This window comes from Chrysoperla carnea, chromosome X (assembly GCF_905475395.1).
Source record: "Chrysoperla carnea chromosome X, inChrCarn1.1, whole genome shotgun sequence".
Classification (NCBI taxonomy): Eukaryota; Metazoa; Arthropoda; class Insecta; order Neuroptera; family Chrysopidae; genus Chrysoperla; species Chrysoperla carnea.
In genome coordinates this window covers 22,763,662-22,790,855 of record NC_058342.1, presented here as the reverse complement: position 1 = coordinate 22,790,855, position 27,194 = coordinate 22,763,662, and the positions used below count along the sequence as shown (strand labels likewise).

Genomic DNA, 27,194 nt, shown 5'->3' with positions numbered 1-27,194 from the left:
TTTTAGGGGTTTGCCGCTTACCTATATTAGGTACTTTCACGAGTTTGATGCGTTTTCGCTGACTCATTCTGTATCTTATACATAATACAATATATCTGTAACAGTCTGGATGTTAGTTTACATATCACGTAAACACTGCATGGATTTTAAAGAAACTCTCAATTATTTATTGCTTATATCCTATCTTGAACGTAACCTATATTTTATTTTCTGTTTGTTAGGAAAGAAAAATTACTTATATAAACACATAAACAACATTTTGGTTTCATATAAAGTAACAAACAGATATAGTACAAGAAATACAGTTTTTGATATCAAAAATTTTAGGGACATGTTGAAAATTGGGTTGTAGATACATTTATTATTTCTTAATTTACCAAAAGCTGTCTATAATCATATTTTCAGCCCTTTAAATTTTTGAGCTCAGAATAAATTTATTTCTCTATTGCTATTTTAGGAAAATCAAGGAAAAAATATTCAAAAATTTTAGAATCTTAAAATTCGAAATCTAATTAATAATTGAATTTATATTAGGTTTTTGGTAGTACATACTATATTAAAATAATGATTAAAATAATAAAAAATAATTTTATTATTAGTGTATGGCCACAGAATGCAGTGCAGAATGTCCCGTTACGTATGCGGGGCAATCGGGTCACACATTCAAAGAAAGAATAGAGGAACATAGTACATCTATTCGACAAAAAAACATTGGCGCAAAAGCTTTGTCAAACCATTTTTAAATTATCATTTCAGTTTCCAAGGTAATCATACAAACATCAAAAAATTGTATAAAACCATGGTATTTATTTTGTTATATTTATTACAAACAAATTTTGTATAAATTAGATTGAATCTCGAAAGAATGAAAGAATGGACGAAAGTTCGAAAAATTTTGAGATAAAATAAAAAAACTTGTAGTCATACACCAATAATAAAATGATTTTTTATTATTTTAATTATTTATTATAATATTTTAAAATTCAAAATATTTTGTTTGTTTGGTGGTCAAGAGGAAGGGGAGATTACTCCATATTGGGTGTATCTTTTTTCGCCCAAAAGTTTCCTTAGTATTTTGATTTCGAATTATGAGTGTAAAATTCCAATAGTTATAGCATTTATTGTTTACACATCAACACCAACAAACGCAATTTAAAAAAAAAAAGTATATTCGGTTTTACTAATAAAATTTTTGAGCCTTTGAGACAAAAATGAATACGACACAGAATGTTTTTCAAAATTTCGTGATATGCATAAAGTAGCTAAACTTAGACCCTTAGCTTTAAAATGATAGGTTATAAACCTCCCTATTTTAATAGAATGGCAAGTCATAAGCGAAAAAGTTCGGAAAAACGCTATTTGTTACGTTTTCGCAATAAATTTACAATATCTCAGGCTTAGTCAATTTTTTTTAAATTCTTGGTCTAGTACATTTCTGATAAGTCTAATTATCATAACGTTCAATTAATATGTTCAAACATATTCTACGCTGTTTTTATTCATTGTGCGCGTAGTCATGGTAGGGACAATAAAATCGATGCCAGCGCTTCCAGTGAAAAATTTTGGCGATGAAAGAGGCTGTTATGACTAATTTGCAGTTCTTTACATGTTAATGTTATAGAAAATGTCAAATTAAAATTATTGAAAAACACTAATTAATTAAACTTAATGCATTAAAAATTGTGAAAATAAGAAATGAAATTGCACAAATATCATTTTTGAAATGTTAATTATCATAATTATTTATTTAAATTTGTGAGACAATAATATTAAATTTTCAATGTAAGTCATGAATGCAATCCATACAATTATATATGCATCCATACAATTCTATAATTAAAGTAGTGTATCGTTATCATAGAAACGCCTCCTATAAAACTCACGCATGGTGCGAATAGTGGTATACATATTTAACTTGTTAATTCTTGTGGTCAATCGAAAACTCCTCTGGCTGAATAACAATTTAATTATAATATTCATAATTATAGCACTTTTTTGGCTTCCATGATATCCAGTATTCCCTAATCTAGAGGAGAACATAATTTAATTTAGTTTGCTCAATAGTCAGATATTTCTACTTGATTAGCCTATAGTTTGAAATATATTAATTAGTTCTCCTTAACAGTGGAAAATACGAAAATTTTGTTAAAGGGCTTTTCTCTAGAAAACTTCATGCTCTTTAAATTTACTATTCACAAATTTTTTACACAATTTTGCACATTTTCGAAGGTATTTCTAACCAAGTGTTTTTCGGGATAGATAAAGTCCCTCCTGCGACTTGTTCAAGTGTGTGTTACCAAAGCAACACTTGTTAAAAGTAACCTTAGGTTACGTTCTTTGAAGAACAACCCGTGATGATATTACCGATCATACAGTAAGTTAAAAAATCATGTCCTGTCGACTAGTCATACAAATCATATTTTATATATGCAAAAAATAATTGAATTTTTAAATATAATAATAAAAAAAAAAAATTTATTACCACAAACAAAAAAGTCGGTAGTGGGAACGCGCTCAGAGCCATATTCGAGAAACAATTTGAAAAAATTGATTAACTATTAACTGTGTTCGATTTAACAATTCAATTTTAAATTGCAAAAAAAATCTGGTGTAAACACCTCACTACTCCTATGTGCATAATAAGTCTGTTTGCACAAGTTGTCTCGTTCACTATTTATATAGGGTGTTCTATAATTGTCTCCAGAACTTTCGCTTCCCGAATAAGCTGGGAAAAAAAAGAAAAAATATTATTTACCAAATTTGAATCTGAGGCCTTTACCAGATAATTAATCTACTCTTACATTGATAAATTAATTAAAAATATATTCATCAAAATTAAATTCATCCAATAAAAAATTACTTAAACAGAGAATGTATTTTATCGCAGTATGAAGGAGTGACCTAAATGCAAAATTACTACTAAAAAAACTCTATTTGACTACATCATTATAAAAGCTAACCCATAAAAACCAAGTTTTACTACACTCCTTTTCTTTGTAAATTAAGTTTTTCACGCAGCCTATCATGCGCATATCCACTACATGTACTCACAGACAAACCACACTATGTATATTGTGTTGAAGTTGATACGATGTACAAGATTTTGTTTAAAGTTTGTTTTCTTCTGGTAGTAATTTTGCATTTAAGTCGCTCCTTCACACTAAGACAAAACACATTCTCTATTTAAGTAGTGTTTCATTAGATGAATTTTATTTTGATCAGTATATTTTTATTATTTTATTAATGTAAGAGTAGGTTTATTATCTCGTAAATAAAACCTCAGATCCAAATTTGGTAATGAACCTTTTCTTCCCTTCTTTTTTGCTTAGTCAGGAAGCGATTAACATAGGAAAAGATTGAATATCTAAAAATTAAGACTATAGAGTAAAAAAAAACTGCAAGTACTCTTCAAAGGACGTAAAAAGTTTATTTTAGTATTTTAGTAAGCTCAAAAATTTGTAAGAATTGTTTTTCAGGTATGAAAATAATCTTTCTAGAGTTTTCCCAAACCCTAAATTATTTATATCTTGGAAATAAGCTTTATGGGAACAATTACAATTTACGTTTTTGATGTAAAATGACCCAAAAAGCCTTAAATAGATAGCTCTACTTGGTTCAAAAATTGACTTTTGATAGCTGTAAAAATGAAAGTTAATTTTAAAACCAGATCCCTCTCTTGATTCGTATTAAGGATCGTCTTTTGAAAGAGAATACACAAAGAAATAGAATTTTTCGCCGCGGTTGCCAGCATATGTGCTCCTCAACTTTTATATGGACGTAAAAAGCATTTTCACCCGTTCTACAAGAGTAGTCAATCACCAGTATCGTATGTGTGTATATGTGTGTGTATAAACTCATTAAACATACTACCTAACTGCGCATGCTCACTTGATTCTGTTGTGCACAATTTTTTTTTACATCAGTTCATTAACTTTGAACAAAAAAAAAAAAAAAGAAAAGAAATTGTGTTTTTCAATTTATTTATGTTGTGATAGACAATATTTATTGACTGAACATTTTTACAGGGTGTTAAAGATAGACGGTCTATTTATTTTGATTTTATTGATTATATTATAAACTCACGTGTCATGTGCGGATCTAAAGAAGGATCCCGCACAAATTTTATGGGAATAATCCTAATCACTGTGTAAAGAAAGGTATGTATGTTCCTTTCTTTGTTCCACGATAATTCTTAAATGCCTGAACAGATTTGGATGTATGGAGTAAGTTAGGATCCTAGCAGCATCCCCTGTGACACTAGATATACATTCAATATGGCGCTATTTTCAAATGTGAAAAAACCTTTTCTAAAGCTAGGCAACTTTTTATAAATAGATAATGGTAAAATAAGAAATAAATAAAACGTAAAATAAAACAAGTGAAAACAAACAATTGACTGAGTTAATTATTGAAATATCACGTATAGACAGTTACGCAATTGTTTGTTTTGTTACACCATATAAGTAAAGGAAGATATACACTCTTACATAAACAGTAATAAGAGTATCTTTCTTTTGACCTCCTCAGTGGTTATAGTATATGCTATAACAAACAAACACATACATAATAAACGTAACGTATAAAAAAAATATACACTAGGTAACTGTATATATACTCACAGGTAAATACTGATTTTAAGATGAAAGTCTTTTTTTTTTTTAAGGAACATTCAAAAATTTGTTCCTTTCATTCTACCTTAAACGGTTTACAAGATGGCTCCTACGGACCTACGACACAATTGACTTATGCTTCTCATTTACGAAGTCGACCTCAATTTACGTACTAAGCACGCTATAAAAATTTCAGCTTTATATATTTTTTCGTTTTTGAGTTATCGTGCCCACAGACAGACAGACAACCGAAAATGGATTAATTAGGTGATTTTATGAACACCTATACCAAAATTATTTACTTAGAATCAATTTTTTTAAGAGTTACAAACTTGGGACTAAACTTAGTATACTTTGATAAATGTTACATATAAGGTATACGTGGTATAAAAAACTATAATAATCATAATAAAAATGAAAGACATTGTGGCCGTGAAAACAGATTTTCCATGAAAGTTCATGTTTTAACAATAATAAAAAACATTTCATTATTAGCATGCCTGAATCTATTTTCGAAGTCAAAACGCTTCGTTCGCATATACAAACAAAAGTATCTCGCATATCTCAAAATCCATTAGCCATGAAATTTTGAAATTTTAGATATAAATCTTTTGTGACATTTAGTTGGGCTTCTCGTTTTCTACTTCCCTAGAATTGTTTACATACTCTTCTTTTCGGACTTCCATTTACGTAACGATATCAAAAATTTTTGATTCTATGTATATTTAAAGCAAACGAAATATCACTTATTCACTTGCTGGCTTTATAGGTAAATAAAATTGCCATTGTAGTCGGTACATCTCTAAGATTAAAAAGTGTTCCGTAGAACGGTCCCCTGACTGCACTGAAAATTTCATTTACCTATTCAGTTAGCGAGTAAATGAATGAACGATCTTTCACTTGGCATATATAGATTAGAACTTTTTTTTAAGCTTTGAATTCGTTTTTAGTAAGGTAGTGTTTTTCATTTTTTTTCTAATTACAGTGGAAGCTGGCTGGGTAAGTGACACATCACGGGACCTGCACATTTGTCTCACTTATAGAGGTATTTCACTTACCCAGTGTCTCAGATATTCAGGTATAAAGAAATACCTGTCTCACTTACAGAGAGTTCCATTAACAAATGTCAGAATACAAGTTAATTTAGTTATAGAAGTGTCATCCATGCTTTTTTATTATTTTGGTAATTCACAGGCAAAGTTTTAATACCTTTCAAACATCTTAGAGTTTTAGATTTTTCGATTAAAAGGATGGGCAGATTTTCTGTTCCTGACATGTAAGCGCCCAGAAGTATTGTAACGCGCTTTTTACTAAGATTTCTGGCATGACATGATTTACCTTTTAAGTTGAAATTTTTATCGGAGAGACAGTTATAAAATAAACCCGCTTCGTCTGTGTTTAATTTATCCTCAACAGAATAATTGTGCAGAAGAACTGGCAAGTCTTCAATCCATTGGGTGCATTTGTAAACATCAACAGCGGTACTTTCTCCACAAATTGCTATGAAAATTAAACCGCTCCTTTTTTTAAACCCTTCCAACCAACCATTGCTGATACAGAACTTATGAAATCGTGCGCCTTTTCTATAATCATCGGTTCACTTACCGGAACGATTTTGTTACGAAGTAGCTTGACCCATGTTCTGACCCATGTTCTTGACCACTGTTCCAGTTCGGGTTATTTTGATAAACGTATACGTTTTAGTTTTCCTTGTCCTTCAGAACATTGTGATTCATTTTTATCTTTATTCCGAATTATTCTACAAAGAGTATACTTTGACACATTAAATTCGACACAGACTTCATCGCGTGTCTTTCCACTTTTATAAACAGATATTCATTTCAGTTTTCCACGTACTGATAACGATTTGAGCCTTCGTTTCGGCATTTTCAAATAAACATCCGTATGACAGTAAAAGAAAACTTAAACTAAAGATCATTGAAGCTCAAAATTAGTTCAGTGCGGAATTTGCGGGTAGAATAAGAAAGAAAAACGATGTTATCTCAGTTACAGAGGTTAATGCATATAAAATTCACTCGCTGTCTCAGTTATAGAGGTAACAATTATTTTACATGGAGTAGATTTAGGACTAAACTTAGTATACCTTCATATATTTCATATATACATGGTATAAAAACTTCTTAATAATTTCGTAGTAAAATGTCGAGTAAAAATGTAAATAAAATTTAAAAGTAATTATAATTCCAGTAAAATGTAGAATTATTAATATAATACACAGAAAATCATTTTCTGAAAAAATTTTTTCACTCGAAAAATATAAAATTGACTGTTAACTATGTAAATAGATCAAAGAATAATGATTCCAGTTAAATAAAAGTAAAAGTTGAAAATGATTTTCCGAAAATATATTTTCAATCTAAAAATACAAAATTTATTATTAACTTTGTAAATAAATCCAAGAATAATGATAGTAATAAAGTGAAAGATTTAATTATACGTTGAAAATAATAATATTTTTATTCTTCAAATGATAGTATATAAAACATCGAATGAAAAACGTAATCGGGATAAAATTAAACAAACATTGATGTTCTAACGATGTTATTATACAATAAAAAGTAGACCTAATTCTAAGAACCATTGTTAACCGTCTAAACGATGTAAGGATGAATTTTTGTTGACTTTGAATTGAGACATGGTTAGGTTAGGTTAGGTTAGAGTGGCTGTCCTGTGGTGGTGGGAAACACTTAGACCATAGAGTCCATTGTGATACCGAAAGAGGGTTGGCCCATCCCCGGCCACTACTCCATGAACCTACAGCAGAAGTGCTTTGACGTCGACGGACGTTTTAGGTCGGAGAGGTCGTCAAAGAGAGGCTGGCCCAAGTAAGTCCATCTGCTCATGGCAAGAGCTGGGCAATGACAGAGAAGATGAGACATTGTCTCCTCTTGCTCACCACTGTGACAACTCCTGCAGTAGTCGTGCCTGCAGGAGTAGTCGTGCCTGCCACCCAACTGTAAAAGCCGCAACAACTTTGCTAATCGAGGCCGTTGGAAGTAGATATAAGATCTTCGGAACGCCTACGATGGTACGACCATATCTGTCTTGTAGTACCACACGTACGTTCCTCCCTCCATCAAGTTAAGACATAGTTCTTGAAATTTACTAGATAGTACAATAAACGAACATACATTTTTTTGATATATACGAAAAAATAGTTGGCTGAGTGTATTGACTTACAGTTTTATGAATTGACTTCAGAAAATTACTCTAAAAAAGGCTATATGGATTTAACAGAACTTTTCAGTTATAACCCCCTCGCGATTGGGATAAAGAGGGTTTATATCGTAAAGTAAATCAGATAACTTTTAAAAGATTTTAAAAAGGTCAAAATGCTAAAGTAACCCGAAATTTGAGATATTTTTATTAATAAACTGCTTTATGAACCTACTCCTCCCTTTCGGGGGTTTGAAAGACTCTGAAAATGAAATAGACCATTTTTTTTTCAAGTTAAGACTTTTAAAGCCGTAAAGGGGGGTTTTTGCGTCCGCTGATCTCGAATTCTTAGTCAAATTGTTTAATTTGTTCCCCCCCCCCCCGCCACTATTTTAGCCCACATAAGTAGACCTCCTAAATAAATAATACCATTTTTTTGAAAATATAAGCATTTTTGAGGCATCTAAGGAGGGTTTTTTAATTTTCTAATCTTAAATTTATGATCAAATTGATTCAATTTTCTACCCCCTCTCTTTTGACTTACATAATTAGACACGCTAAATAATTTATACCATTCACATGCCTTAAAAAGCCTTAAATTTTCAAAAAAATTCTACTTTTGCTTCGGGGGTCAACTTGTGTAAGCTAACAGAGGAAGGTGGGTGAAAAATGAATCAATTTGGTCATAAAGTCAAGATCATCAACTTTAAAACCCCCTTAGATGTCATAAAAAGGTTAAAATTTTCAAAATTGACTTCCCACTATTGTGCTCATACATCTTTAATTAGTCGGGCACAACGGGCTTTTTTGTTTTTAATAATTTATTAGGGTTTTCACTTTAATTTAAATAGTTTTTTACTTGATTTCCACCGACTAGTTTTGGAGAAATCTATGAAAACATATCATCTACCGTTTTCCCCTAGGAGCAATGCTTAATATGCCTAACTCGAAAGAGATATAGAGCTGAAATTTTTTAGCATGGTCAGGATGTAAAAAAAAGTTCGTTAATGAACAACACAGATCTTGGATCCGTAAGACTCTTTTAGCAAACAGTTAAAAACAGAATAAAAGTTTTAATATAAAAATGTTCCTTACTAAAAAATAAACGACTTTTTTTTTACATTTTTTCGTACACATCATTGTTAACTCGTGATCGCGCAAATAAGGAAAAAAACTACCATGTTCCTTTTCTCAAAAAAACAGGAAAGCTAGGGAGTTGGAAATTTACAGGTAGCTTGAACTAGTGATCTTGTGAAAAAATTTCGGAAAACGAAAAAAATTCTAAAAAATACTTTCGAAATTTTTTCGGAAGCCAATCAAATAATATAATAATTGTTTTGGTTTTTTAAATTTTTCTAATTAATAAAAAACAATGCAAGCACTGATACTCAACACTTTCTAAATAGGGTAAAGTTAACTGTTGAAAGTTAACTTAGTCAATTGTTTGTTTTCACCTGTAAGTTTTAAATAGAAACTTAAAAAAATTGGTTTTATTGTACTAAGAAGCAGGAAATAATTTTTTCCTTGGGTCATTTCATCGATATTTTGTAAAAGCTTGAGGCCCTTCGCATTATTCTTGGTGTTAAATCAAGCGCGTTCAGCTTTTACAAATAGTCATGTACGAGTTATCCATAAGAATCATATTTTCTACTTTTTAGTACAATAAATGCTTATCCCGTGCTATTAAATACGGAGAACATAAAAAACTGTGTCCGTAGACAGGAGATAATTATTTTAAATCGATATTTTTCAGTTAAGAATATGAATGTTGCCGACTTCAAAACGTAATTAATTAAAAAAAATTAATTGATGCTAGTTCGTTTTATTGTGCATTTTTTTTGAAGTTGGTTCTATTTTTTATAAAATAGATTTTGTGATTGAATGGATGCGCTGGTATATGTTTCAACTAATAATATTATTAAATTCTTGAAAATGAGCAATTTATTTGGAATTAAACAAATTTAAATTGTTTTAATAAGTTTTATTTATACAATGTCTTATCTAAACTAATAATATAAACAGGAAACATTTGATTATTTGTTTATTTGTAATAATATAAATAAATAATAAATAACTAAAATAATGGGGCTTGACTTCCGTTTTTCATATATCTACCTATAACAGAGGCCACCTACATCATTATTTTTTTAATCTTTATTTATTTTATTTTAAACTACATCCAATATACAATTCAATTATTTATGATGTGGGTGGAATCGGTTACTTCGTCCCTAATGGATAAACTCAAAAACTACTGGACCGATTTTAAAAATTACTATAAATATAAAGCTACATTATCAACGAGTAACATGAGCTGTATTAATTTAAAAAAAATTAGGGTTCCGTACAAAAAAATTAAAACCTATGAAATTGAGAACAACAAAGGGCTCAAGTGAGAGCAAAGGAAATGAAGGCTGTAACGCAGTAGTCTTTGCTTTTAAATTTGAAATTGCCCAACCAAGTGGTCGAGTAACTGCTAGTGAAAAATAAAGGCAACAATCCCAACTCATTAAATAGATCTTCCACATCAATAGCCAATCTATTTTTGAGTGTTAACTTTTGAAATATTGTGCTTTCTTTTATCTTTCACTCCAACTTTCAATTTTGCAAAAATAGAAACTTCTTATTGTATTCGGTTCAGTACCCGATTCAGGGAGGGGGTGAGCCAGTTAACCGCCCGGAGCGGCAAAACTGTATGGATAATAATTCAATATAATTTTTAAATAAAATAAAACATTTTTAGAATCTATCTATTTAGGCGAAACTGTATACATATAATTACATATCCTTGTATATAGGGTGGCCTTTTTAAGTTGGCATATCTTACGCAGGCATTAAACTTGACCTAGGTTTTCATGCTCACTCTATTTTTAATTGGCAAAAGATAGATGAACTCTTTAAGTTAGAAAGTTGTTATGGATTAAAAAAGTAACATTTTTTATTAGAAACATTTTTCCGCAAATCGTACAGTTTAGACAAGAGCGGACTAAAAAGTTTTACCCAAATATGTTTTTTTGTATCAAAATTGTTATTTCGTATAGTTGTTCGTGTGAATTCTAGGTGCTATTCGAAAAAAATTTTAAAAAAATCCAACTAAAGTGTTTCGTTTCTCTATAAAAACCATTTTTGTTCAAATTGAATGAGCAAACGAACACAAAGCTTGATTTTTGCTATCAATTACTGTCTAAACTATTCGATTTACAAAAAAATTTTCAAAACGAAAAAGGTATGCATATTTATAAAGAACAACTTTCTAATTTAATGTGTTCATCTAATGATTGTCAGTTATGAATCAGATTGAGGTTTTAATTGATTCTGAAAACTTAGGTCGAATTCGATGAAGATATAACATGTGTCCCTTTGGAACAAATATATATTTTTTTTTTTGAAGCATTTGCCTCGATTAAATTGATATATCGAGTTTCAAGCATGTGTCAACTTAAAATAAAGACATCCTGTATATGGTGTGAGTATAAAGAGCGGCAAATATTATTTTTGCCTGGAAAGACTAAATAGCTAAACCGGGTCCTAGTTTGTTCCCTAGTAGACTCAAGTATCTGAAATTATTTTTATGATATTTTACATTCTTCACGTATTATATAATACTGTGTCCAAAAAATAAGGTGACATTTGAATTTAAACTACGCGCGTTTGTTGTGCATTATGAATTCCTTCCGCCCGGCCAAACAGTCAACAAGGAATATTATTTGAACGTTATGCATCATTTCAAGGGATGAAATTGAATTGGAAGAATAAATAAAGAATTTTCAAAATAAATACAATGTCACCTTATTTTTTGCACACAATAGTACATATTTTTTTTAGTTACCCAGTTTACGGAATTGATTTTGTCAGTTCTAGAGGTGTTCAGTTTGTTATCCTGTCTCCCATTCACAGAGATCCTATTCTCATTCCATTCTTGTTTTATTTCGTTAATTTAAGCCAATTTTAAGTAGAGTAGTGGAAATGTATGTAGGTATATGCTTATTAGTAATAATAAATGCCTAGTAAATCTCATTTAATATAATTCTGGTAATACCTTTCAAATTGAAAAACCAATTATTCCGAATCAAATGATATTATATGTTACTGTTACTGTTACTGGTAGTGTGCTGATTTGATTATATTCCATAAAATAAATGAATTGTTTATATAATCAATCAACTTAAATGAGTTATTTGACATACGATGCCACCATGTCACCATGTTCTTCATTTATGTCAATTTTTATGTATCGAATTCACAAAAGGGGGAGGTTTTATGTTCGACTGGATGTATTTTTTATGTTTGTTCACCCATAGTCACAGAAAGATCACTTTCAAGGGCTTTTGTTCGCAAAGTTGTTGCGGCTATTACAGGACACTAGTTGGGCGGCAGGCATGCTGAACGCCTGGGCCTGGCAGTGTATCAAGACTACTGCAGGAGCTGTCACAGTGGTGAGGAGGAGGACACTATGTCCCGCCTTCTCTGTCACTGCCCAGTTCTTTCCATGAGGAGTTGGACTTACTTGAGCCCGCCTCTCTTTGACGACCTCTCCGACCTGGAGTCCGTCGACATCAAAGCTCTCCTGCTGTTTTTCAACAGCTCCAAATGGTTCATGTAGTAGTGGCCGGGGATGGACCAATACTTTTTCGGTATCACAACGGACCCTATGGTCTAAGCCCCACCCCAGGAGAGCCACTCTGACCTCACCTAACCTAAATGAGTTATTTGACATACGATGCCACCATGTCACCATGCTCTTAAAATTTATGTCAATTTTTATGTATCGAATTCACAAAAGGAGGAGTTTTTATGTTCGATTGTATTTTTTATGTTTGTTCATCGATAGTCGCAGAAACGAAACACTAATTAAAAACGGTCAAGAAAAATTTGAACAGTAAGTCGGATTTGATTGCAGGAAATTTTGTGACCTAAATTGATTTATAAGAAATTAAAAATATGCAATTTGCATAAATAATATGTATTTTATAATTGCACTTGTTACTCGCGGATTTTTTGGGTCGTTAAACACGAATATCGCATCAAAATAGGCCTCCGAGGGAACTGATGCCTAGGGTAAACGGTATGCACGTCGTCTCCTGGAGTTTTCGGGAAATTCGTGATATAATCGGTCCAAACTCGTTATTCGGGGGTTTTTAGGGTCGCTGAACACGAATATCTTGACAGAATTTGTCACCGAAACCTGGTGCCCGGTATATCCAAAGTACATAAGATACCCTGGACACCAGGTACCTCGGAGATTAACCCTGTCGCGATATTGCTGCCCCAAAACCCCCGAGTAACAAGGTTGAACCAATTATATAACGAATTTCTCTTAAACTCCAAGAGACGAAAGTGATACCGTTCAGTGATATTTGTGTTCAGCGACCTCTAGAACCCCCGAGTAACAAATTTGGAATCATTTTCATCACTGGGAACCGAATTGTGAATTTAGTATTTTTACGGTTAATTTAAAATGCAATTATAAAATTCATGTTATTTATACGAATTGCATATTATAAATCAATTTAGGTCACAAAATTTCCTCTAACAAATCGAATGCCGAAAATGGCATTCAAATCCGATTTACTGTCCAAATTTTTCGAACTTCATTACTTCGCATTCAAATCCTATTAACTGTTACGGTTTCTCTTCCAATTATGGATCGATTTAGAAAACTTTTGTTTTTTTGAAAGGATATGATTCTCTTGAGGTGGTCGTATTATATAATACAAGTAATAGATAAGTGCATTACTCTTGTCCATTATGCACTAAATTGCAGGAGTTAAATTACAAGAAATATGTTTAGTAACACGTACTCATTGTAAAATCACTAAATCTTTACAAATTTTGAGGGCGGAAGTGTCTCCATTTTGAGAAAAACCGTTTTGTTTCTTATCTGCGTAACCGTGCAATTCAGGAAAAAAATTGTAATAACCTTTATTGTAGATAATTAAATTTCATCTTTTTTGTAAAGTATCACTAACTATTGATCGGCTTCCGTATCCGTATTTATTGGCTTTTTGATCGTTATCGCTTCTAATAATTTTTTTAAGCTATAAAAGGTTATAACTTTTAAATCTAAAAGTTTCCTACATCTTTTAATTAAAATTTTTTAAAAGATATAACGCTTAGATAAAATCGGGTCATACCTACCATAAAAATACATTGTTAACCGATTTATACATGCATGCAAAATTTCAGCTCAATCGGAAACTAGGATTACGTGGGTTAAATTTAACTTGCAAGATTTTATACGGCCATTACAAACGACGAATAAGTGAAACTAACTAAAAGCTTCTAAAATGCATTTTTTTCTGGACTGTTAAAATGTCATTTTAACTTGAATGAAATGTTTTTTACATACCGGTTTTTTCTTTTCACAAAAAACTGGATTGTTTGATTTTTTCGTAAAGTTGGTCGGTTTACAGGTGTAAACATACAATTTAGTGTTTGAAAAAGTGTTTTTAGAAAAACGATCTTGATAATGAATGATGAAATATTATATACAGTAATATTTAAATAAAAATAACGTCTATTTACCCATTTGATATTATTTCTAAATTTTTCTAATTCTTCATTTAATTAAATACAGTAGAATCTCGATAAGTTAAAGTCCAACCGGGAAACACAAAATATTTTAAGTTATAGAGGTTTTAAGTTATCAAGTGTCTATGTTAGGTAAAGGTTAATATAGAGGTATGTACATGTTTCTATGTACGCTAGTTAATATAGAGGTATGTACATGTTTCTATGTAGTTACTGAGGACCTATACAGAGATTATTTATTTAAGTTATAGAGGTTGCGTATTTTAATTTATAGAGGTTTTGGGCCCTGATGGGAAGGGAACATAGTCTTTTTTGAAGTAACAGAGGTTTTTATGTTACCGAGGTTTAAGTTATCGAGATTCTACTGTACTACCTTGATACCCGCCCGCTTCACTGGCGGGCACCCACCTCTCTTGATCTCACTTATCTCCCTTCCATAACACTTGAAGAGATTATTTTACGCAGCTAAAAGGTATACATAGGGGATATTTAAATATCGCCTTATTGGCCTTGATTTTAAAATATCAAAATACATGCATTTAATTAAATAAAACATTTATTACTGAGTTTATACAATTTATAATTAAAAGCTAATGAATTTAATCAAGTTAATTGTGATACATATAGAACGTTCTGCTATGCACTTCGAAGCAAGCATAAATAAAAATAGTCGTACCGCACTGTTTCTTGTGAATTCTATATAATTATTATTAAATATAATTCTATATTATTAACTTCTGAAGATTTTAATAATATAGTTAGATCAATTTTAATATTTAAATATTACCTTAATTTTTATCAAGTCTCTTAAAAAATTAACTGCTCAATTTTTTAGATAAAACTGCTCAATTTTTTAGATAAAACTTTAATTTTTTCATTTTTTAGTATGTAAACAAATTATTTTTGCCATCCCCAAAATTTATTAGCCCTTATCTAAATACATTTTTGTATGAGAATCCACTTTTCGTAAGAATTTGATGAAATAAAAATATTTTAAATGTAAAATAAAAAACAAATTATTCAAATTTTCGTAAAATTATTTATTTGCGACAATTGTTTCGAGATCACAGCCTCTTCTTGATTTTAAATTATTGCTTTGGAACAATTGTTTCGAGATCAACAGCCTCTTCTTAATTTTAAATTATTTGTTTGGAACAATTGTTTCGAGATCACAGTCTCATCTTAATTTTTAGAAAAAATGCAAAAATTATTTTTGATATATCAAGGCATACTAATTTTAGTTCCAAGTTTGTATTGCTTAGAAATATTAATGAAACAAACAAAAAGCGAGTGTAGGTGTTCATAAAATCAGGTAGCTATTCCATTTCCGGTTGTCTATCTGTCTGTCTGTCATCACGATAACTCAAAAACGAACAGAAATATCAAGGTGCAATTTTTATAGCGTACTCAGGAACACTACCCATCTTGGAAGCCGTAAAAGATAAAACAAAAATTTAAATGTAAAAAATTCTTTCCTTTACAAAAATAAACAACTTTTGTTTGAAATATTTTTTCGTAAATATCATGGTTACCTGTAAGGGATCAAATGAGGACAAAACTTTAGTGCCCATTTTCACCAAAATTATAAGAGATAAGGAGTTGAAAATTTACAGGTATCCGAAAGCTGATCTTGTGAGAGATTCTTGTAAAATTATTGAATACCAAAACAAAAACTATAGTTGTGTTTGTTTTTACTTTCCTAATTTGCTTAAAATAATGCATGCACTGTCATTACTATAGTAATCGAGTCGGGCTACTATAAATATCGAGAAGGCTAAGATAATGTCCAATACAGGAGAATACTCAATTATCACCCACAATGGTCAAATAATCGAAAATGCAACCAGCTACAAATACTTAACAGTCTTAACACAGCTTGTATCTTTCAAGAATAGCACATCTATGGAGGCTCAGCAAAGAAAAACTAATGCGTGGCGAAGTATTTGTCCTTAAAGTACATTTTCAAGAGCAATTATCTTTGGCTCTGAAACGCAAAGCATTTGACAGTTACATTCTTCCAATCCTCACATACGGCGCTCAGACCCTAGCATACAATACCTCTGACTTTAAAAAACTTAGAATCTACCAGCGAAGCATGGAGAGGAGCATGTGCCAAATAAAACTAAGGGACAAAATAAGATCTTTAACTATACGTAACAAAACCAAAACAAACTAAAGTGGAAATGGCCTGGGCACATAGCAAGACTGGTAGGCGATCGCTGGACAGTGCGCACCACAAAAGGGACGCCATACAATTGCAAAGAAGGAAGGGACGCCAGATTAAGCGATGGAGGGATAGTCTTGCAAGCTACTCAGGAGGAATGTCGAAAAGACTCGCAACTGATCGTAACAAGTGGAGGGATTTGGGGGAGGCTTTTGCCCTGCAGTGAACTCAATAGTTAATAGGCTTAATTATTATTATTTTTATTAAGCACTGTCATTGAACACTTTCTATACAAGGTATTTCAACAGTTAACTTAGTAAATTGTTTGTTTTCACTTGTTTATTTTATATGTACTATATTTTATTTTCATCAAATTCTTTAGAAAAGTGGGTTTACGACCAAAATACTGTAAAAATATATACTTTGTCCATAGAAAAATTCACGATACCCGAAAATTTATTCTAACAAAAACTAAATGAATTTGGCACAAATTGGATATTAAAAGCTTACAATGGTTATGTGTTGTTACATAAACATAATATATATAATTACATCAGGATATGTAATTATATAATGTTTAGTATGTTCCATTATCATTATATGTATAGCAATACACTCATCGGCAAAAAATTTCATCACAAAAAATTTAAAAAAAAAAAAAAAAAAAACAGTCGTAATTTCAGATATCCGTATCTTCGCGAAAATTGATTCGGTCTTGATCGTATACAGCTCAATCGAAAGTATCTACTTTCAACTTTTTGAAAATTTAACTCAAGTTATTACCAAAACGAGGGAGACAAAAAAGTTTTCATTTTTCTTTTAAGATCTGTGAAAGGAACGTTGAGTGTAAAAATATGTGCATAAACACTGATATTAATGAAATTATTTTTCGTATTTCTTAATTTTATGAAAATACCGTAAAAGTGGTATAAAAGCTAAAATAAAAATTAAAATCGGTAAAGAAATACGAATGATATTAGTATTTTAAACTACTAACTAGACATATATAGAACTAGCTTGATACGGGCGGGTTCACTGGGCTTAAAAATAAAAATCACCACTTTATAGCCTCCACCTCTCTTTATCTCACTTATCCCCCTTTCATAACACTCGAACCGATTGTTTTACACAATATATGTAGTTTTCAATTTCTTAAAGTGTAAAATACATTAAGTATATCAGAAAAGATGGCCATGAATTGTTTGACATTAACTATTTTAAATTTTTACAGAAATCTTTAATTTATGGTTCAAAATGATGAATTTATATTAGGCTTTTGGTAGTACATACTAAATACAATAAATAATTAAAATAATAAAAAATAATTTTATTATAAGTGTAGGACAAGTTTTTGTATTTGATCTTTTTATTGAGAATTTATTTCCTAGCTTCTTCGATTGGCTCAGAAGTCAAAAATTGGAAAAAAAAATCGTTGTATTTAATCAAGAAAGTTAACGAGTTAACGAAAAAATGTGTGGTTTTATTTTATGTCGAGATTATAGCCTACGGAGTATGAAAACTACACATTTGTATCATTATCAGTATATGGATAATACTATACATGCACTCATAGCTAAACATAACAATATAGTGGGCTTCATGCCATAAGAGTGTAAACTCCAATACACTGCTTTTCACGACAACCGTATAGTTTTGTCAATTTTTCACTTCCATTCCCGTTAATGTAAAAAATGATAAATAGAAGTTATTATAATCGGATCATCTCGGTTAAAATAACAAAAAAAAAAAAAAAAAAAATTTTCAATCCCCCCCTCTTTAAATTTTGATTATGAAAACGTACAATCAAGCAAAAAAATATCACTTATTCGATTTAGAGTTGTAAGGTTTATGTATAGGATTAAGGTAGAATGGGTAAAATATAAAAATAAACTTAGAACAGTTAGCCTTTTATTATATAAGCATCTAAATAATGTTTTATTCAAGTTTGAGGATGCCTTATCGACTTTTTTAATGAAATATTGAAAATTAAAAATCGTAGTTTTTACATTGACTCAATGGGATCCTGTGCGTTCTTCTTTATACAAGACCAAAATTATCATATTTACAAAAAACTGTGTTCACATAATAAGGCATCAAAAAAAAGTTTAAAGTTTAAAGAATTTTTATATATACAAAAATGAATACATGTTATCGATCATTATCAAAAAATATTAACGATTAATCATAATTCCACATTATAATTTCCGTATGTTTCATTATGATTATGAAAACTTTAAAAATCATTAACAGATATCGTTGACATCGATTAACAAGTTTATTTAATATGTCACAAAAAATTATTTTTATAAAATAGACAATCGACTTCGAAAAGTTTAAAGAACCATAACTCGGCGCTTTAAACCGTTGTAACGTTGCCAAATCTTTTATTTTCATTATGATAAGGCAGATTTCTAGAATAAAATATGTCGATAATATAGGAATTATAACTACAATAACTAATCAAATGAATGGTCAAAATACAATTTATTTTTTTTGTATTAGAATTTTATGTATCATTAATTGTTATAAAATCAGTTGAATTATTATGATATATTATGGTAATGTGTGTATTAAATTTTGTACGCTATTTAAAATTTGAAAAAAATATGGTCTGTTGACGATCCATACTACCTTAAGTCCAAGAGAGTCTATATGTTATTAGTTGATTAGATAATTCGATAATTACCTACACCCTTTTGCCTTGGTAAAATTATATCATAAAAGCCATACGCTCCAAGATTAACACTCTATGTCTGGGTAAATATTTAATCTATTTCTTTAATAATTGACACAATGATTTACTTAACAAATCGAATCCACTGGAAAAATATCTCAAAATTGGCGGATATGTTCTTATAGAATGAAGCCCTCGATATATATGCGATCGTTGTTACAAACAAGGTATACTATGGTAGTTACTATACTACATTAGATATATCTACTGGAAATATAAATTTTCTCTATCAATATGATATAAAATCGACGGATAACATTATATTAAAAACACGACAATAATTTCCTACCTTTTGATTCAACTCAATCGAGGTATGAAATTTCGTTATATCATATATCTATGTAAAATATAATTTTTTTTTTTTTAATTTTTAATATTTTAAGTTCTTAGTTTCATTTATTTATTTATTTACTAATCAAGGCGTTTTACAAAAGCTATACCTTTACTGGAATAAAATTAAGAAAAAAAAAATGCTGTTATATGGATTAAAAAGAGAATATTAATAAAAATGTGTGACCTTTTTAAATTTTTTTAAAATGTATTTATTCTTTACACCCCTTTCCCCCAATATAGCGGGGGTTTATTAAGAAGTATTAAAACCTACTTTTGGTATTAGTTTTATTAAAATCAGGTAAATATTTTTTAAGTTACAGTTATATGAACAGTTTTACTATATGTATGTATACATATATCTATAACTTTGGGGTGGGGGTAGAGCGAAATCTCCCCAAAAAAATATGAGATGCAGTTTTGAACATTTACTACAAACCACCAAATTTTTATATGCACCGATGTCTCCTCTTGCGAATATAAAATAAAAATTATAAAATTTCGCCGTAGGAGGGGTAGTTCATCAAACAATCAACAATAAATTACAGCCTTTGGGATTTTTTTCTAATAGGCTTAAACCAGCTCAAATAAAATATAGTTGCCATGATTGTGAACTTCTGGCTGTATATTCCACTATTAAGCATTTCAAATTTCTATTAGAGGGACCACAATTTACTATATAAACCGATCACAAACCATTATAAAGCCATTGGTTTGGCATTCAAAGGTCATATTCATCACGGCTTGTGCTTCTTTAAATTTCCGTTTTCTATTACCTATGTATAAATAGCTTTTTATAAAATAAATAAGCATCTTAGAATGCATATCTGGAGGTTGTATATATAAAATATACACGTCGTCAAAGCAACGAAAAATCAGCTAGTTTTCTATACTTTGCTCGTTTCAGTATTTTTATGAATATCTACCTACACCATTTCGAAAACCAATACGGTAAAAGGACTATATAATTGATTCATTAAACTGCAGTTCGATATTCTTATTATACACTTTTGTGTGGTATACAGAATAATTTTTACGTCTGAAAATGCAGATAATTTCAGAACTTAGAGTTATGATACCTCAAATAACTCAAAACCGAAATACTGCCAGTACGATAACTCAAAAACGAAGATAGATATCGAGCTGAAATTAATACACTCAGGACGTAAAAAGTGAGGTCTAGTTCGTAAATGAGCAACATAGGTCAATTGGAACTTGGGTCCGTAGAATCCATCTTGTAAACCGTTAGAGATAGAACAAAACTTTAGAGTTTTATGTCATTAAAACGCCAATAAAGTTTTATGAAATTCAGTTTTGGTAATTATATGGTCATCTAGGTCTTAGCCTGAAATGAGCTAAAAATTGAAAAACAGGATCAATACAAAAGATTCATCCAGTTTTGAACCCTCATAGCTACCAAATTATAATGCATATTCGTCTGTATATACGTAAGAGTATAGGTTTCAGGTTTCCGTAATCAAACAGGAAAATGCTATTTTGGATAATGGCGAATAGTTCACAAAAATCATTTTATACGTTGAAGTATAAAAAGCCTGAATCTATTATTATCTTGAAGCATGCGTTATGAAGACAAAGCAATTTATTAGCTTAAACCCAAAAAAGACACTCCGGACTGCTGAAAAAAGTTCCAGGGTTGTTGTTGAAATAGTAACTCTTTTGATCCTAGAGAACACTAAACACTTCTCATTGAGTATGGACCATTTCTCAAACGATTATTACCCCGCCCCGAGGAAATCCTAACGAGACTAAATCTTCAAAGTTGGATGAATTATTTGTAATTTATGTCGGTAGTTAATTTTTTTTTTTTTTTTTAAAATTGATGTAATTTGTTTTTTAAAATTAAAATTGACTTTTTTTATGAAAAATTTGCAGCGCGGACGAAGGGTTTGATGGAACGTATCCAACAAATGTAGTTGTAAGAAACAATGGCAGCTGTATGTATGTACCACCTGGGATATTCAAAAGTACGTGTAAAATTGATATTACGTGGTTTCCATTTGATGATCAACGGTGCGAAATGAAATTTGGTAGCTGGACATACGATGGATTCCAAGTATATTTTTTAAACAATTTTACTAGTCCAGTGCCTTTAGTAGGGTTGCCAACTCCAAAGTTCTTCTTGTTTTTCAGTCTTGTAAACAACTGTTTTTGCGTATTTTCAATCATTAAACTTATTTGATTGGAGTGATTTTAGATTTTTTGATAATAATACAAATTTTTTTGTTTAAATCCGGAGAATTCATCTTCTTATTCGGAGGCTATAGACACATTTCGAGAACTGGAAACTTCTGCTGAAAAACAGAGAGATGGCAACCTAAGCTTTTAGGTATAGAATAGATGCAACCTATAAAAAATACTGGTGAAGCTGATTTTTGTATATATACCTTAATTTTGTCATTACTAATAACGTCGAGAAAATCGGACAGCAAATTTCGTTCGCTTCAGAGTTATTTAAAGTTAAACGTTCATCAGAAAAATTTCTGTAAAAAATCATTTAAATGTTTTACACACGACACGACTAATAGTTTTTGGCTAAATTACGCGGAGTAATTTTGATTGCATGGAAGTTTTTTGATTGAATGGACAGTTATCATTCGTAATGATATTAAGTGTCTGAGATAAATTATGTTTTAAAGAAACTTATAAAACAGAAACAATTTGATTATATCAAACCACGGACATGCATTGAGCTACATTTTAGTTGCTTCCTCGGTAATGACAGGCGATGAAAATTTTTCTTAAAGTTTGTCGAACTAGTCAGTTCTTTGCCTGTCCACTACTCTTTTTGCATGTATTCTGCTCATCAGTGTTGTTTATAAAATGTCGTACTTTCTCGATCGCATGAAATGACCAAAGTAGCTAAATCGCCGCTTTTTTATAATTTTGGAAAATTCAGACACTTTTTCTTTGAATTGGAGCACATGACTATTAGATGTTTGGGTGTTCCACGAGATTCTCAAAATGCGAAGGTAGCACCACATTTCGAAGGCGCCGACAGTTGGTATAAGAGATAATCTCTGTCCCATGCAAATAAACATGATTTAGAGAAAACCGCGTTGTGACAAATCATTTACAGCAAAATTATTTTAAAAAATTGATTTTGAAAAAAATTCTATTAAAACTGGTTTTAACCATCCTTTTTTATCGTTTTAATATGGTTGCTGATAGAAACAAAAGCGACATGTAATGACAAAATAAATATATTCCTAGAAAATTACACTAATTGCCGTAATTATTTATAGGTTGAATTAATTCTAAAAACCCTGTTTAGCCTGTTTTTAATGTAAATAATAATTTTTGTTGATGTTTATAGCTGGATTTGCAGTTACAAGATGATGCCGGAGGTGATATTAGTAGTTTCATAACAAACGGTGAATGGGATTTGATAGGTAAGTTGATAAATCTATCTCATTATATCAGTATTTCCGTTAGTTGCGCCTCTCTTTTAACTGGAATTTTCTATCTACTACTTCCGTTAGTCGCGCCACCAATCCATTCAATAAACCCACTCGTACAGCATTTATGAAATACTAGGGATGCATTTCTCCTATGTTTATAACTATTTATTTTGTATAAATAATACAAGGTGATATATAACATTCAGTGTGGAAGACAGAAATATAGCAGTTTCGATAATCTATATATATAAAAAGAGAGTGTTTGTTTGTATGTCCCCGCTTTTCCCTAAAACTAACCATTGACCTTCGGTAGGGGATTATGTCATTGAGTAGCCCTTAGGCTCCCATTGTGAATAAGGGAGTTTGGTGGGGGTGGAATTAAAAATGATCTAGGAATTCATAGAAAATAGATCTAAAATAGTTCTAATAATATTCAATAGATGGCGCCACTGTCAATAGTACAATTTTCACTAGATGGCACTACTGGCGCAAATGTCTTTCGATTTTTCTCGAAAATTCTTGGAATGTTCCATGGATTTCTATCGAATTTTCTAGAATTTTCTCGAACATTCTGGAATGTTCTATGGATTTCTATCGAATTTTCTAGAACTTTCTCGAATATTCTCGAATGTTGTATGGATTTTTATTGAATTTTATCAAACTTTCTCGAACAATCTGGAATGTTCCATGGGTTTCTGATGAATTTTCTAGAATTTTCTCGAACATTCTGGAATGTTCTATGGATTTCTAACGAATTTTCTAGAATTTTCTCGAACATTCTGGAATGTTCTATGGATTTCTACCGAATTTTCTAGAACTTTTTCGAATATTCTGGAATGTTCCATGGGTTTCTATCGATCTTTCCCTTACTTTTCCGTACACAGAGAGAGAATTAAAAAAAAAATCTTTCATTTAACAATTTTGATATTTAAATGTGCAAAAACAACCCAGCGAAGCGGGTTTAACAGCTAGTTGGAACATAAAATGCTTTGTACTGAATGAGTGACTGACGGATCAATGCACAGCCTAAACCGCTGATTGTAGGGACCTGAAACTTGGAGGGATTTGAAACTTTGTGTGACGTAAGCATCCGAAAGTGTACCCTAAGGAAGTGAAACTTTTATTCAAAGTTTGTATGGGACAACGTGATTTCTTGTTCCAATCTACTTCAAATTTTGCATAAACAAATGGTCAGGCGATGCGAGCGTGTAGCCGTTAGTTATAAATAAAATAAAACATTTCAAAAACAACATGAGAATGTATGTATTTAAACGAAACTGTACAAACAGCATTAAACATGTGTTTTTGTGCTACTATTATGTTTTAGAATCATAACAATGAATCAAATTAGATGTATATAAATACAAACAATATCATTTTTGAATGTTTGGAAGTGAGTGGAAAGTGCGAGCGGGCGAACAGTGTAATAATTACTGGACGTTTTCAGCTATCAAATTTAAACCTACTACAACTTACTTTTAAACCCAATACAACTTATACTCGGGGCTATTATCAAATCGGGTTTTTAGAAAAGTTAATCCTTCATGATTTTAATGTTAAATTAAAATGACGCAGGCGTGTCATAACCCTGTTTCGAAAAAAATCTTTTACGCCTCTAACTTCATTTAAAATAATAGAAAGACACGTTCTTAGAAAAGTTAAAGTGTCATAACCCTGTTTCGAAAAAAATCTTTTACGCCTCTAACTTCATTTAAAATGATAGAAAGACACGTTCTTTCAGTTTCAAATACTGAGTTTATTAATGATTTCATATCGAATCCACCCGATAATATTTAGGGGGCCAACGGGATCAATTTTCGAGAAAAAAATTTTTTTGTTTATAAATTCGTTTCAGGCCATTCGAGCAAAAAGTGACTGCCATTTTATCTTAATTTCATATTTATAAAAAAATTTTACAAGCATTGATATTCAACATTGTCTATACAGAGTATTTTAACAACTAACTCAATCAATTGCTTATTTTCACTTGATATTTTTAATTTTTTGATAATTTTTTAATGGATGCGGTTGTGAAAAGAGCTAATTGACAATCACTATTCACTCAACGAATATACAAATATCAGGCTTCAAGGTTCAACGGTTCAACTATTATTTGCATCATATTAAAATAATTTTGAGTAAGAATTATTTTCATATTTTACTATACAAACGAATGTTTAATTGAAATAATGAAACAATAAATTTATAAAATGAAAGGTAACCATTTATTTTTGCTTTCTAGCTAATGACAAATAAACATATAAATACTAGCTTGATACCCGCCCGTTTCACTGGGCTTAAAAGTAAAAACTACCGCTTTATAAAATCCACCTTTTTTGATCTCACTTATCAACGTTCCATAACACTCGAAGGGATTGTTTTACGCAGCGAAAAGATATTGACAGTTTTCCATTTTTTAAATTGTAAAATAGCCATAATTTATTGAGTATATCAGAAAAGGTGGCCATGATTTGTTTGACATTTGCTATTTTAAATTTTTACAGAAATCTTTAATTTATGGTTAAAAATGATTATCATTCTGCTTCATCTGTGATCATTATTTTAAATTACCGAAGTTAATATTTTTTTACTTTCACCTTTACTCTGGTAATCACGAAATTCTATGGCACGCCATTTTACTATTTAATGTCCGAAAAAAAATGATCGTAATAATAATACATTATTATTATGTTATCATCATAATAATAATCATTTTCATTATGTACATAATTTTAATTCAATCATTTTTATTATGTACATAATTTTAATTCTCTATTTCCATTATGTACATAACTTTAATTCAATCATTTTTATTATGTACATAATTTTAATTAAATCATTTTTTTTTTAAATCTAATTCAAATAAAATTATCTGATTTATTATTATGTATCATCATAATAATAATACATTATTATTATGATGATACATAATAATAATACATTTTTATTATGTTATCATCATAATTTTAGTTCTCATCTCTCTTTTCTCATCTTATCTTATATCAATCTCTCTTTTACTCAAGATTTATTTTACAAAATATAAAATATAAAATATAAAATTTCTGATTGAAAAAAAATAATTAATTAATTTTTTTCTCGATAAAAATTAGCCTATTAAATAGTAAAATGGCGTGCCATAAAATTCTTACAATTATTCGAAAACAGATAAAATTGAATATGAAGATAGAAATAATATTTCGGCCATCTATACTATTTGAAATAGTTATTTTATACTTAACTTTTCACCAAAAGCCTCGTGTGATAGAAAGTGATATGCTATTTTACAACCATTCGAATAGGAAATTTTCAGCAAAAATTTCTGAGCTCAAAAATATGTTTTTCTTGTACCATATTTATGCAACTTATAGAGTTGAAAACAATTTCATTAAATACTGACTCTCTTTTTTCGATCTTATCAAAAATTTAAACTCTTAATATACAATAAATAGTTAATCTTTGGTTATATTCTTTATTTAACAACTTAGGGTCACAGTATGACGTTAATGACGTTATCTATTTACATTTGTACAATGTAAATTGAAAACGTCATACTGTGATGATATCTTCAAGTTGTTAAATAAAGAACATAACCTTAATTTTAAGATCATAAAAAAAACAAATTCTTTTCAACTTTTGTTTGCGTAAAATGTTGCAACAAAATTTAGAATTACGAATATGAACTGCAAATTTTCAAGTTAGGAATACAAAAATTTGCATTTTTTTAAATTAAAATAATACTGAAATATCTAGAATCGACTTTTCTTGGAACAAGAAAAAACTACAAATATAGGCCCATTTATAAGCTTTTCCAAGAAGTCCTCAAGATTTTCTGGAACGTGTGCTGCTCTATTTTCCATAAGGAAGTTTATAGGACAAAAAATCTACAAATTTTAATGGAAAATTCATAACGTTTAAATAATTTTACATTTTTCACAGACCCTAAAATGCATATTTTTATCTGTTTATAATTATAATGCGATAAACCAGAATTATCTTGCAAGCCAAATATTTTGAATACAATACATGCTATGGAATAACAAAATTACGTGGCAGACATATTATTCTAGAGAGAGTATAAATAAGTGTGGGTTGAATCATAAACAGTGAAAACCGGTTATATCGACATAATGTTTAATGGCTAATCGGTTATTAAGACGACATGGCAAGATCCCGATTGAATCCAAATACAAATAAGTTCATGTGTAGGTACACAAATCGACAGGAAATTG

At 30.2% G+C, this 27,194-nt stretch overlaps 1 protein-coding gene across 1 annotated transcript in view; it reads left to right on the top strand.

The window, feature by feature from the left end:
- LOC123302696 (neuronal acetylcholine receptor subunit alpha-7) overlaps positions 1 to 27,194 on the top strand; it is a 128,091-nt gene that overhangs the window by 81,363 nt on the left and 19,534 nt on the right. Inside the window, exons 5-6 of the mRNA XM_044885736.1 lie at positions 21,440 to 21,620; positions 22,881 to 22,956. Of these exons, the coding sequence (XP_044741671.1) occupies positions 21,440 to 21,620; positions 22,881 to 22,956 (257 nt within the window). The remainder of the gene's footprint in view (positions 1 to 21,439; positions 21,621 to 22,880; positions 22,957 to 27,194) is intronic.